The sequence below is a fragment of the Lynx rufus genome, unplaced genomic scaffold, assembly GCF_022079265.1.
Source record: "Lynx rufus isolate CCGP_SWC_20201006 ecotype Redwood Valley unplaced genomic scaffold, mLynRuf1.p SCAF_31, whole genome shotgun sequence".
Taxonomy (NCBI): Eukaryota; Metazoa; Chordata; class Mammalia; order Carnivora; family Felidae; genus Lynx; species Lynx rufus.
Window position 1 is genome coordinate 4,923,343 of NW_025814847.1, and position 12,868 is coordinate 4,936,210.

General features: G+C 59.9%; 1 protein-coding gene across 2 annotated transcripts in view; it reads left to right on the forward strand.

The window, feature by feature from the left end:
- Positions 1-12,868, forward strand: part of KCNN3 (potassium calcium-activated channel subfamily N member 3) — a 113,340-nt gene that overhangs the window by 90,501 nt on the left and 9,971 nt on the right. For both annotated transcript variants that reach the window (XM_047093012.1, XM_047093011.1), the window contains 2 exons: positions 3,073-3,214; positions 8,752-8,862. In XM_047093012.1, the coding sequence (XP_046948968.1) occupies positions 3,073-3,214; positions 8,752-8,862 (253 nt within the window). The remainder of the gene's footprint in view (positions 1-3,072; positions 3,215-8,751; positions 8,863-12,868) is intronic.

Sequence of the window (12,868 nt, forward strand, 5' to 3'; positions counted from 1 at the left end):
TCTCCCTCCCTCCCTCCCTCTCTCTTCTTCTCTCTGCCTCCCTCTCTCTCTTAACTCTGGAAGCTCCATAGCCTCTCTCCTTTCCCCTGGTTTTATCAAATTTCACAATAATGCACCTGAATGTGAGTCTTTTCGTGTACTGTGCTGGGGACAGGGGGCCCTTGATTTAGAAACTTATGTTCTTTGATTCTGGAAAAACATTATTTTAATTTCCTTAACGGTGACTTCTCTCCTCCTTCTCTTTTTTTTCCCAGTTCTTTTTCTGAAACTATTATCTGAATTGGTAGACAGACTCCGTGATTTGCTTGTATTTTCATCTCTTTCTTTTCCTGCCTTTTGGGAGACCCCTCCATTGACCCCCAGCCCTTCCAGAAAGACCCCCTTGGGTGGCACTGACCCGTGTCTCCTGGGGCCAGAGTCTGTCTCCCTCACCTTGGTTATAGGGTTTTCCCCACGAGCTCTTCTCCGCCATGGTCTGTATGTGGTCGAGAGTCCTGCTTCTCTGTGAACTGATTCGGTCTGTGTCTTTCATGTTCACAACTGTCCTTAGATTTCTGGGGACCCCGGTCGTCTGCCTGCGTGGAGCGTCTACGGAGGGCAACAGTGTGTGCGTTTAAGTTGCAACCAGCTGTTACATGGCCCCTGTGTCTGTCACCCGTTTCACAGTAGTAGAAAGGGAGAACCATAGCACACCCTGACGATAAACGAATAATTATAACTGTCCTTAAAAAAAGGACACCTTTTCCTCGCTAGCCTTTAGAGCAAAACACGGCTCTGAAAAATTCTCTGTTGCAAACACTGGCAAGACATGACTATGCAGGCTGGTGACAGGCATAAACCACTGTAAGATGGTGAGTGGGTTTGGAGACAGCTTGGTCCCCACACCCACCGCCCTCAGGCCCCACCCACGGCCTCCCGCCTGCTGAGCCGCGTGGGGCAGTGGGACGTCCTTGTGCCCCCCCCCCCCAGAGGGAACAGCACTCCAGTCTGGCGGGCGGTGTGTGAATGGCGTCCTCAAGACCTGCTTCCCTCTGCAGCACACACGGCCAGCTCCCATGCAACTGTATTTGTGAATGAAGAAGAAACCCACAAGAACATAAAGAGAGTGTAGAGAGAAATAAAACAGTAAGTCAGACATCAAGGTGACAAAAAGACAGCTAGCTGTTGCTAATACTGAGTCCCAGCCTGGACTCTAATTTCTTTCTCTCCTAACCACTCGTGTGCGAGTAGAAAGGCCCGGGTCCCGAGGCCGCCGAGCAGCCGGCAGCACTAGTTGAAGCATCGGATTTGCAGAGAGGCAGGCTGTGAAGACCCAGGGGCCAGTAACGCACTCGGGAGACAGGCTACAAATCCAGTCCAGACCCGCGGTTGGCGGTGGAGGCTCTCCACTGCTCCTCCCCGGGCACCTGCACACTTTCCAGCAGGTCTCATGTCCGGGGCTTGCTGTCTTTCCTCAGGCTTGCGGGCAGCTGCTGGAACCGTCCTCCTTGGACACCAGTGTCTTGTGTCCCTTCTGTGTCCAAGAACTCGCAGCAGATGCCTTCCTGTCAATTACGTCTGCAGCCCAAAGTTCAAGACTCTCACAAAGGTCTCCTCGCTCCCCTGCTGTCCTAGTCCCTGCCTCTGTCGTGCTGTGGATAGTTTCTCAGGGTGACGACACCTGTCCCCCCTCCCCACCCCCGACAGTGACCATTGCCCACACTGAGTGCCCGCGTCCTGGGCTGAGCCCTGGGCTGCTGGTGCTCCTGGTCACTGGCCCTCCTGTCAGCAGATAGGCAAACGGGGTCACAGAGGTTAAGTCGCTTGCCCACAGCACAGAGCCTCTTGATGTGGAGGTGGGGCTTGAAGCCAGGTGAGCCAAGCCCAAGGCCGCCAGCCCACCTCCTCTCCACCCTGCGCCCCAACCTTGCCGTCCTCAGACCTCACCCGAGACTTCTTCAGGACGGACTGGTGACCCCAGGACAGGCCCTGAGAGCCAGGGTCTGCCTCCACGGCTCCCCCGAGAGCAGCATGCAGGAGTGGAAGGGACAGAGGGGACTCGAGGGGACGCGAGGGGGAGCCCGACTGGGGGCGGGGTGGCACCAGGGGCGGGGGAATATCTTCACCTGCCCCGCCTCCCCGGGTGCACCTGCTGCGTCCCAGCCGAGCCCCGGCTTTCATAAGGGCGCTCCCTCCACCTGAACCCCCCTCCTCCCGGCCTGCCTGGGGGCTCCGTCCTCTGACTAACCTGCCGGTGTTGGGGTCAAGGTCACTGCCCTTTCCCTCCTGTCACTCAAGCGCCCTGTCTACCCAGTTCTGCGAAAGTCCTCACCGGCCCGTCCCCTGAGCCGAGAGCCCCGAGGGCAGGCCGTGTCCTGCTCGCTCATCTTTGTGTTTCCGTACTTGTCCGTACTTGTCACGGAGCCAGCACACAGGGGCTCCGGTGTCTGGGGGTGAGAGCAGGGAGGGAGAGGGTGGGTCGCCCTCGGCACCGGGCAGGGGGGTGGTGGCCGCGTCCTTCCAGCCGGTTCCTCCCCGGGCAGGGGAGCCAAGAGCCCCGTCCAGCCCAGAAGAGACACCGTCCCTCTGCAGGGACCCCAGTGCCCCCAGGGTGCCCCTCCCGACAGCGGTGACGGGCCGGTTCTTCAGGACCCGTCAGCCTTACGGGAGGTTGCTAAATGTGTTTGGTGGGTTTGACATTCTCCCCTGCTCGGGAGCCATCATTTCGGATCGGTCACGTCCATGTCTGCTCAGGCTGTCGACTTGGAAGGGAACGTCTGAATTTCACTGTCGCATGATTTCATCTGAAGCTATTTTACCGACACTCGAAGGGCGTCTACCGTGCACTCACGGCCAGCGCGGCCTCTGGGACCAAGCCGGGGGGGGGGGGGGGGGGGGGGAGACAGGGTCAGGGCAGGGGCGGGGGCGGGGGCGGGGCCCGGGCCGGCAGAGGCGTGGCACCTTCCGTCACCAGCACCGCTGGGTCCAGCTCAGCCAACACCCAGTCCGTCCCCGTCCGGGTTCGCCCGCGGCCTCTGCGTCCGGGGCTGGCACTTCCTTCCACTAAGTGCTGTCTCCCCCCGCCCCCGGCAGGTACCACGACCAGCAGGACGTGACGAGTAACTTCCTGGGTGCCATGTGGCTCATCTCCATCACCTTCCTCTCCATCGGTTACGGGGACATGGTCCCACACACGTACTGTGGGAAGGGCGTCTGCCTCCTCACCGGCATCATGGTGAGTACCTGGCCCGCCCGTCGCCCTCCCCACCTGCAAACGCCGTGAGAGCGCAGGAGGGGTCCTCCGGGCAGGACGGCTGCTGGGCGCCCCCTCCCCGCACACGGCCAGGAAGGTGCTTCTCGGCTCAGTTTCCTTTTCTAGCACAGTCAGAGCTCCTCGTCCCCACGGCCCCCCAGGTGGGCTGGGCTGGGCTGGCCTGGGTCTGGCCCCCACCCCCGTGCCCCCACCGGCACCACCCCGCGGCCATAAGCGACAGGGCCCTCGGGCCCCACAGACTCAGCGCCACGTCCGAGGGACCGTCACTGGAACTCCCAGAGCGGGGATCCGGGGCGGGCGCTGACCTGGCCACGGGAGGCCCGTGTCCTGGGTCGGCCTGCGGCCGGCCACCGCCACCGCCTCCCGCTGGCCGCCTGACACCTGCAGCTGTGGCCCAGGACCACCGCTCAGTGACCTCTCTTCAGGAGAGGACCCCCAAGGCTCCGAGGAGAAGGCTGCAGGGAAGCCTGGGGTGGCCTCGGGGGTGTGAGCGCGCACAGGCCTGCAGTTCTAGGTGCCCGGGGCCCCCCCACAACCCCCACACGGTGGGGGGGGGGCCTTCCCTCTTGGTGCTTCTCAGACTTCATTCATCCCCGTTTGCAGCGTAAAGGGCGCTAAATTCTCACCAGGGTGGGGGCCGCCCCACCCCCCCCGACCTGACCTTCTGACACCCATCTCGGACACCAGGCCGCTGAGTTCGGGCCCCTGGGAGCAGAGGAGGGTCTAGGGTCAGGGGCCCCGAGCGGCCGCGCCTGCCTGGACACGCCGTGCCCCTGCAGCTCCTTCCCATGGAGGCCTGGCGGGGGCGCACATTAGCAAGTCGGCCGCGGCCCCTCCTGGGGGCGGGGGAAGGGGGGTGCTTAGCCCCTGCTGTGTGAATCCCGGGTGAGTGAGGCCTCAGAACGATCCCCTCCCGTCCCCCCCTGTCCATCAGGCGGTAGGAGTCTGTCTGGCCGAACTCCAGCTGCCACCAGAAACCAGGCGATGGCCTCCCTCCAGCACCTAGTGACACGCGGCCCGAAGGCCGAAGCCTTGGCGTCTTAGAGGCTCGGCTGGGGGGGGTTGGGGGGGGGCGGGGCTCGGCGTGGCTGTGCCCCCGGAGCGCATCGTGGGCAGCTTCCCCCAGGCTCCAGGCGTGTGCTCCCCGGGCCCCCGGGCCCCTGCCGGCGGCCTCCTCCTCGGGGAGGGGTCCTCGGCTCCTGGGGCGCAGGGCTGTGTCCCCATGCAGGGAGGGGTGGTTGAAGCCGGGGCGGCAAGCGGGTGAGGGGGGCCCGTATCCCCTCCCGCATGAACAACACAGCTCAGGCCCCTCATCTTCTCTTTTGTTCAAAACGTCTCCCTCTCCGGGTGCAGGGGCGGCGTGGGGGCTGTATGGTCAAGGGCCGTGGCCCCGTTAACGTCCACTGCCTCCCTCTGGGGTCAGACGAGGGAGCCCTGGTGGCCCTTTTCTAGCTGAGTCATTCTTGCTGGGGTTTCTGAGCCGCCCTCCCTCCCCTCCCCCAGCCTCCCAGCACCCCCCCCCTCGGGTACTTCCCAAGGACAGGTAGGGCTTCCCGCCTGGTTACCATGGACACTGCGGGCCGGGGGGGGGGGGGGGAGGGGGGAGGGTGGGTTTGTGTGCTGCGGCTGTAAATAGTCTTAATCACTGTTTTCTCTTGGCGATCCTAGAAAGGGGGTAATTATCACCCATTAAGCCAGGTGCTCGTGGTCTGAACGACCTGCGGTGGTTGGCACAGACCCGGAGTGTTTGAGGGGCTTCAGCCACAGAAGCAGGTCTGTCAAAGTCCAGCATGTCTCCTCCGAGAACGTCACGAGCTGGTGACAGTGCAGAGAGAAAGCTGTCGGTACTTAGCCACCAGAACTGGAAATGGCAACACCCGGGAGGCGGTGCTTTGGAAGCCTCTTGGCTGCGGGGTGTGGGGTGTCAGGGGAGCCCGGGGCCCAGACCACGCCGCGGGAGCCCCATTTCGGTGCAGCCGAGCCACACACGCCCCGTGGGCCCTTCCTGAGTTTGGGACACGGAGACAAAGCTGTGGGATGTCTGCTGGGGACGCTGAGTCTCCCCCAAGGCCTCAGGAGAGATGCTCTCTGAACCTGGGGGGGGGGGCGGGCTCAGCGGCGCATCTGCCTCCCGTCAGTTTGAGAAGACGAGCCTCTCCCTGAGACACCTTGCTTCCAAACCAACTGCCGTGGTTTTAGTTGTCGGGTGGAGTCTGCTGTAGAGACAGCGTAACCCTCCGGGCTGGATTCCCCCATTCGTCACCGTCACCGAAATTTACGCCTCGTTTTAGTTTATGCTTCTTTAGTTAAGGACACTTCATCCTTTCCCCCTCGGACGGACGCTTGTTTTTCCAGATTCTGAGGTTTTGCAGCTGGAAAGTGTTTCTTGGAATCAAGGAGAGGGGGGGACCGGTGCGGAGGACTCCGGACTCCGGAGGGGGGGACCGGTGCGGAGGACTCCGGACTCCGGAGGGGGGGACCGGTGCGGAGGACTCCGGACTCCGGAGGGGGGACCGGTGAGGAGGACACTGGTCTCTGGGCTCAGATGTAGGGATGAGTTGGCAGTTTCACCCTCGCGGGCCGCTCCTGTGGGCCTGCTCACCGCACACCGTCCAGGTGGACCCTGCCCTCCCGCCCTTCCCTCGGGGGTAGGAGCTGGCCCGGGGAGACCCAGGAGCCCAGCCGGTGTCACTTGTGACTCTGGACTTGGCACGTCTGAAGGCGAGGGCTCGGTCATGGATTTGCTCCCCAGGGTGACCCTGTGGAGGTGACGCCAGCAGCCACTTCGTCCTCTCCATCCCACGCCATCCTGCCCCCCCATCTCCCAACGCGGCCCCGCCCCCGGGCACCTGACCTGGAGAAGGGCTCACTGCCCCGGCGGGAACATAGGTGATCACTAGACAGCTTACTGGCAAACACGGCGTCAGGAGGGGCTCCCGTCACCAGTCTTCTCCACCAGAGGGCCAGCTGACCGTTACCTCCTGACTCCAGCCTCACCTCCCTGTCCCTCCTGCTCCTCACTCACCCCCATCGTCGTCTCTCCCTCTTCTTCCCTCTTCCCTTTCCCTTCCCTCCTTCCGCTCCCCCCCCTCCACCCCCGCCCCCCCGCCCCCCGCCAGCCGCTTCAGGATGCAGCTCCAGTGTTCCCTGTCTGGTCTCTGCTCCAGCAACCTCTCTCTCTGCACCCCTCCCCTCCCCTCCCCTCCCCTCCCTTCCCTCTCTGCTCCCCCTCCTCCCCCTCCTCCTCCCACTTCCCCTCCTCCTCTCTGTCTCTCCATCTCTCTCTCACACACACTGCGCAGAGGACCAGCAGTCTGCATTTCAGCACTCAGCCCTCCACTTTCCAGAGGCTGCTGATGTCTGACCCCATCTTTACCAGGTTGTCTTTTCATGGAAATGATCAAGCGAGGCTTCGTGATTAGCGACTCCCCTGATTACATCCAGAGGATGGGTTTTCCAAAAGAAAAAAATAAAGTTGAGAGTATTCTCTGCTTCTGTACTCAGGTTAGAATTAGAGGTTAAGAACCTGGCATCCTCCAGAGAAATATCCACAAGGAAGTCTTGGCATCTTTAAGTGAAAAGAAACTGAAAACGTAATCCAACCCACCTTACTGTCTCCGTGCAGAAACTTATCTTAGTTGTATATTAGTTAAAACACTCTAACTTCTAACTAGAAGCCCCTGCATCTAACCAGCTAGGCTGTGGGCCATGGCGAGAGCTGGGGCCCTCTTTTCGGACCCTAAATCCCCAAAGCGACACGATGAGTGGGGGACCCCCTCCTCAGGCGTCTTCTGCCCCCAGCTCTCAGGGGCGATTTAAGCGGAGCTGACCCCGGGAGGTGAGGGAGAACGGAGCCTAGGGAGAGCCCTCTCCATCTAACGTCCATTTTGAACGCTGTGATAAGTCCCTGTGTTTGGACTGTCGGCCCAGAGTACGTTTGGAACCCCGTATAAAGGAGCGGGATTATACGCGGTCTGGTTGAAGGGAGTGGAGCACAGCTTCCCCCCAGGACAGCTTCTTTTAAGCTATTTTTTGCTTTTGGAGGCTTGGCTAAATCAATTACAGCATTAGACCAGGCTGCCCAAGTGCCCATACACATCCTTTGAAAAGTGGGCACGGTCTTCTGCAAGTCACAGATGCAAGAACACACAGCCATCCCTGAACAACAGGAAAATGAGGTCAGAAAGGAGGGTTCACAGACCCAGGCCTTTCCAGTTGGTCGTGCTCGAAATGGTGGTTCCAAATGTACCGAGAAACATGAGACCATCCAATGGGGACACTGTGAAAAGCCAGGGAACGCACTGGTCCTTCAGCCAAAGCCTCGCACAGGCCTCGCTGCCCACGGAGGGGAGGGGCCTCGCCATGGACACCCCTCCCAGCTGCAGTACTGGTTACGCGCCGTCTAAAGCGCTCATTTCTATTTCTAACTCATCCTGATAGACTGATGAGCCGAAAACATCAAGGATGAAGCCTTTCGGCCCTGCCACCTCTAAGTGCTAAACCGGGCTTGGGGCAAATAGTGTGGCATCTAGAGGGCCAGACTGCTCCTCTCTTCCCATGAGGCCATTGTGCGGGATAGAGCAGGGGCATGGCTGGGGCAGGACGGGGGCAGGGCTGGGGTAGAGCATGAGCAGGGCAGGGCTGGAGCAGGGCAGGGCAGAAGGATGAGCAGAGGACAAACCTCCCTGTCCCCGAGCTGGCAGGTGGGTTGGGACAGACACTGCACAGGACTCAGATTCACCAGGAGGACAAGGGAGGGCACCAGGGTGTGCTCATTCCCCAGACTGTCACTTACGCGGCCGAGGGCTCGAGGAGGGGGCTCTGGGACCCCCGTCCGCCCCGCAGAGTGAGAACATTGGTCCGGGAAGGACTGAGGGCGTCTGGGGGTTCCCTTAAGCCCTGGTCGGAGCAGGAGTGTTGCTGTGTCTCCACAGCGTGGGCCCGAGGAGCCTCTGGTGGGAGGGAGACAGGGCCAGTCCCGGGGCCGCGTCGCAGCCGGGGCCTCTGGGCAGAAGGACCCCAGTGCGGGCCGAGCACAGCCGTGGGGTGCCGCCTGGGGCTGCGCTGTCTCTCTGGATGGTTCCAGGGAAAGTCTCCAGGGCGGTGAAGCTGGTCCCCCTCTGGTGTAGGCGTGGTCTTCTCCCCTGGCCCCGGTCTGGGACTGGCGCTGGGCGTGTGTAAGCAAGCCGGAGAGCGGGCCTGGTGTCCGCAAAGCCTTGCCGATGACCGGGGACTGTCCCCGGAGCCTCAGCCCCGCCCTGCTCCGTTAGGAACTGGCTGGTTGTGGGAAGATTCGGGCCCCCGGAGGTGAGCCCTTCGGCCAAGCCAAGAGGCTGGCGGGCCCCTCCCGAGGGTGGCAGTCGGGGCCCCGGAAGGCTCCAGGTGCCCGTCCACTCCCAGGACCCCCGCAGTGGGCGCGAAGGGGGTCCCTCCCGTCTCCTGCCTGAACTTGCCTTGTGCTCACGTGCCCTCCCCCGCCCCTTGCTGTCCCCCCACAGGGTGCGGGCTGCACTGCCCTCGTGGTGGCCGTGGTGGCCCGGAAGTTGGAGCTCACCAAGGCGGAGAAGCACGTGCACAACTTCATGATGGACACTCAGCTCACCAAACGGGTAAAACAGCGCCGTCCGCGACTCGGGGGGACTCTGACCCGCGTGGCAGCGAGCCGCAGGCAAACGGCCCTGCGATGTAGGTCGGGTCACACTCTCCACCGGGGTCGAGGGAGCCCAGAGCCCAGCCTGCGGCCTCCACACAGGGGCTCCCGTCTCCCAGCGGGTCACGGTGCGCGGTGCAGGCACGGTCGACTCTGCGGCACCCGGTGGTGTCGCCCGCGCCCTCTCCCGGCGGCGCTGAACTAACCGCTCAGCACGAGGCAGCTCAGATATGTTTCGTTCAGGCTCAGATATGTTCACAGTAGGAAGGGCAGCTGGGTCTGAAAAACGATATTGGAAATGTATCTAAACGCACTTCTTTCTACAAAATCATTAAAGACGGTCATCGCAGCAGAGCCCACGTTTCTAAATGTCATCGTCCAGCCCCCTTCTGGGGTTTCTGGGCCATCTCCTCACTGGCGGTTAAGGAGGAGGAAAACTGGAGGCGGGAACGGGGAGAGGGGTCGGCCGCAGAAGGCCCACCAGATCGTCAGGCAAGGGGACGGCCCCGTGGGAGGGACAAGATGGGTCCTTCCCGGACAGCCGCCACACAAGCAAGGTGGGAGCCGTTTCCTAACGACAGCTTTTATGGAGAACTCTCTAGAACTCTCTAGAGCTGCAGGCAAGACACAGGTCAGCCAGAGGATGTCTTGTGAGGCTGTCCTGTCCCTGAGCCGAGAGGGCATCAGAGCCCGTGCTGGGGACCCGGCCGCTGTGGCAGGCCTTCCGCAGGACCCTGTGATGACAGCCGCGGCAGTGAAAGTGTGAGGGACCCGGCCGGCCACTGGACGGCCAGTGCTGGGGGGGGGGCCGCGGGAGCACACGAGGTCCGGGCGAATAGCCTAGCGTTGACATGCGGATGGTTGAACGTGGCATGGCGTGGCCCAGACTGTCCACTGCACAAGAGAAAACACAATTTACCTTCAAGACGGCAGCGCTGAGGGCCGTTCCCAGCGGGTTTCTGAGTGGGTTTCCCAGATGCCAGCCCCGGCACGTGCACACAGGGCCCGGCTGGGTGCCGACTGAGCAGGTCACCTAAGCCACTGGAGCACCTGGCCACAGGCGCCCTGGCGGCTCCCCTACGAACGATCCGGTGCGCGAGAGAGGGGCAGGACAGCTGGCCCCGAACCCTTCTCGGGAGCTGCTTCCTTACCGTCTCCGTCTCCTCTGGTCTGCTCCGTGCTCCTTGTCTCAGGCTACTCAGAGAGCCAGCACCTTCATACGGCGGGAAAATAAACGACCGTCCTGCGGTCTGAGTGTGCGAGCGCAGACTGTGGTGGCCAGCTTCCACCCTTCCAAGACGCTCCGTAAATCCTCCTCGAGGCCACTTACTTTTTGAGAAGTAGGGCTGAAAACCAAATCAACAAGTATTTGTGGCTCGCTTCTCTGAGAACACTTAAGTCCGTTGAAATGTCCCTTGAACGTCTAATCTCTTCCCAGAGAAGCAAACACAGCGAAGGGGCCCCTCTTTCAGAGCGAGGATTTTCAAAGCTGGAGGGACCAGGCCTTCCGGAGGCTCTTCTCCAAACCTTGCTTGGCAGGAAGGTGCCGGTGCGCTTGGCCAGCCCTGGCCTCTGCTCACCTTGACCCACTTTCGGAGAGCCCAGCTCCCCTCCTCTGACACCTGCCCGAGCCTCGGAGCAAGACGCAGAGGTGGGAGGAGCCAATGGCAGCACGGGGTAGGAACCCAGTTTCTGGTTTGCCTGAATCATGGCTGTTCAGTCATGTGTATAACTTGTCAACTCTGGTGGCAATGTCTTCCTGCATTGAGTGCAGTCAGACCTTCTCGGGGCGCCTGGGTGGCTCAGTCAGTTAAGCGTCCGACTTCGGCTCAGGTCATGATTTCGTGGTTTGTGGGTTCGGGCCCCGCGTCAGGCTCTGTGTTGACGGCTCAGAGCCTGGAGCCTGCTTCATTCTGTGTCTTCCTTCTCTCTGCCCCTCCCCTGCTCGCACTCCGTCTCTCTCTCAGAAATGAATATTGATGAATATTGATTGATATTTATTTATCAGAATAAAAAGCTTCTGCACAGCGAAGGAAACAATCAGCAAAACTAAAAGGCAACCGACAGAATGGGAGAAGATATCTGCAAACGACATGTCAGATAAAGGGTTAGAATCCAAAATCTATAAAGAACTTATCAAACTCAACACCTGAAAAACAAATAATCCAGTGACGAAATGGGCAAAAGACATGAATAGACTTCTCCAAAGAAGACATCCAGACGGCCAACCGACACATGAAAAAATGCTCAACTTCACTCCTCATCAGGGAAACACAAATCAAAACCACAGTGAGATACCACCTCACCCCTGTCAGAATGGCTAACATTAACACCTCAGGCAACAACAGATGTTGGCGAGGATGTGGAGAGAGAGGATCTCTTTTGCATCGTTGGTGGGAATGCAAGCTGGTGCAGCCGCTCTGGAAAACAGGATGGAGGTTGCTCACAAAACTCAAAACAGAACTACCCTACGACCCAGCAACTGCACTACTAGCCATTTCTCCACGGGATACAGGTGGGCTGTCTCGAAGGGACACACGCACCCCCACGTTTATAGCAGCGCTGTCGACAACAGCCAAAGGATGGAAGGAGCCCAAATGTCCCTCGATGGATGAGTGGATAAAGAAGATGTGGTCTATATACACAAGGGAGTATTACTCGGCAATCAAAAAGAATGAAATCTTGCCATTTGCAGCTACGTGGATGGAACTGGAGGCTATTATTAGTGAAATTAGCTAAGTGAAATTAGAGAAAGACAAAAATCATAGGACTTCACTCATAGGAGGACTTTAAGAGCCAAAACAGAGGAACATAAGGGAAGGGAAACAAAAATAATATAAAAACAGGGAGGGGGACAAAACAGAAGAGACTCTTAAATACGGAGAACAAACTGAGGGTTGCTGGAGGGGCTGTGGGAGGGGGGATGGGCTGAATGGGGGAGGGGCACTAAGGAATCTACTCCTGAAATCACCGTTGCACCATATGCTAACTAACTTGGATGTAAATTAAAACCAAAAAAATCAGACCTGCCCACAGCGACCTTGCTGCAGTAGCCCTGGGCTGCCAGACGACATACGTGTGACGCACAGAGACGCGCACAAGATACCAGATGCCCAGCTTTCCTCCTACTCAGTGCTACGAGTCCCCGTCTCTCTGTTCCGTGCGACTGAACATACCTGTCATCAGTCACCCGTGGGCCACCACCCTCCGTGCTCCGGGGACACCACAGTGGGTAACAGGCGGTCCCCGCCCACCCTCAAAGAGCACCCCTGCTCGTTGGGCACATTCCCCGGGGACACACGGCTTGAGGAGCACCGTGGGCAGGAGGCGTCCTGTCTGCACGTCGACCGTCCACGTCGGACCACGGCGTGTGCCACTGGCTGAGGACTGTGTCTCCCTGCCCTTGCTGTGACAGATACTTTGTCTAAATACATTTCCCCGCGAAGTCGACGAGTAAGATCAAAGCCAAGCCCGCATCTTTCCTATGCTAGTTCCTTCTCCTGACCACCCTGGTCTCCAGGCCTGGAAACTTAGCAGTGTCTCTGCCTCTCTGCCCTGGACCCCACAGGGCTTCCCGAGCCTGGATTCCATCTGGCCACGGCTGTCCCCGCACACTGGCCCCCGGGCACCCCGCGCACCACGCTCAGAACCGACACAGGTCCTTGCTGCCCTCCCCGCTTCGTGAACCTCCCTGGCCCCGGGCTTCCTGCGCTGTGTGGGTCCCCTTAGGCTCCAAGACTCAGCTCTGAACATATCACCCCCACCCCCGCTCAAAACCTTGAGTAACCCCGGTATCTACTGATCAGTGCTAAAGAAAACTCTTTTTTCATTATGAGCACATGTAAAAGTTTTATCACAATCCTGCTGGAAAAACCCTTTTCTTCCAGCAGGTTAATTCAAAAGTTTACTCATAACAGGTCTTAATCTCTTAAAAACTTACCAAGTAATCAATTGACCAGTTGTGA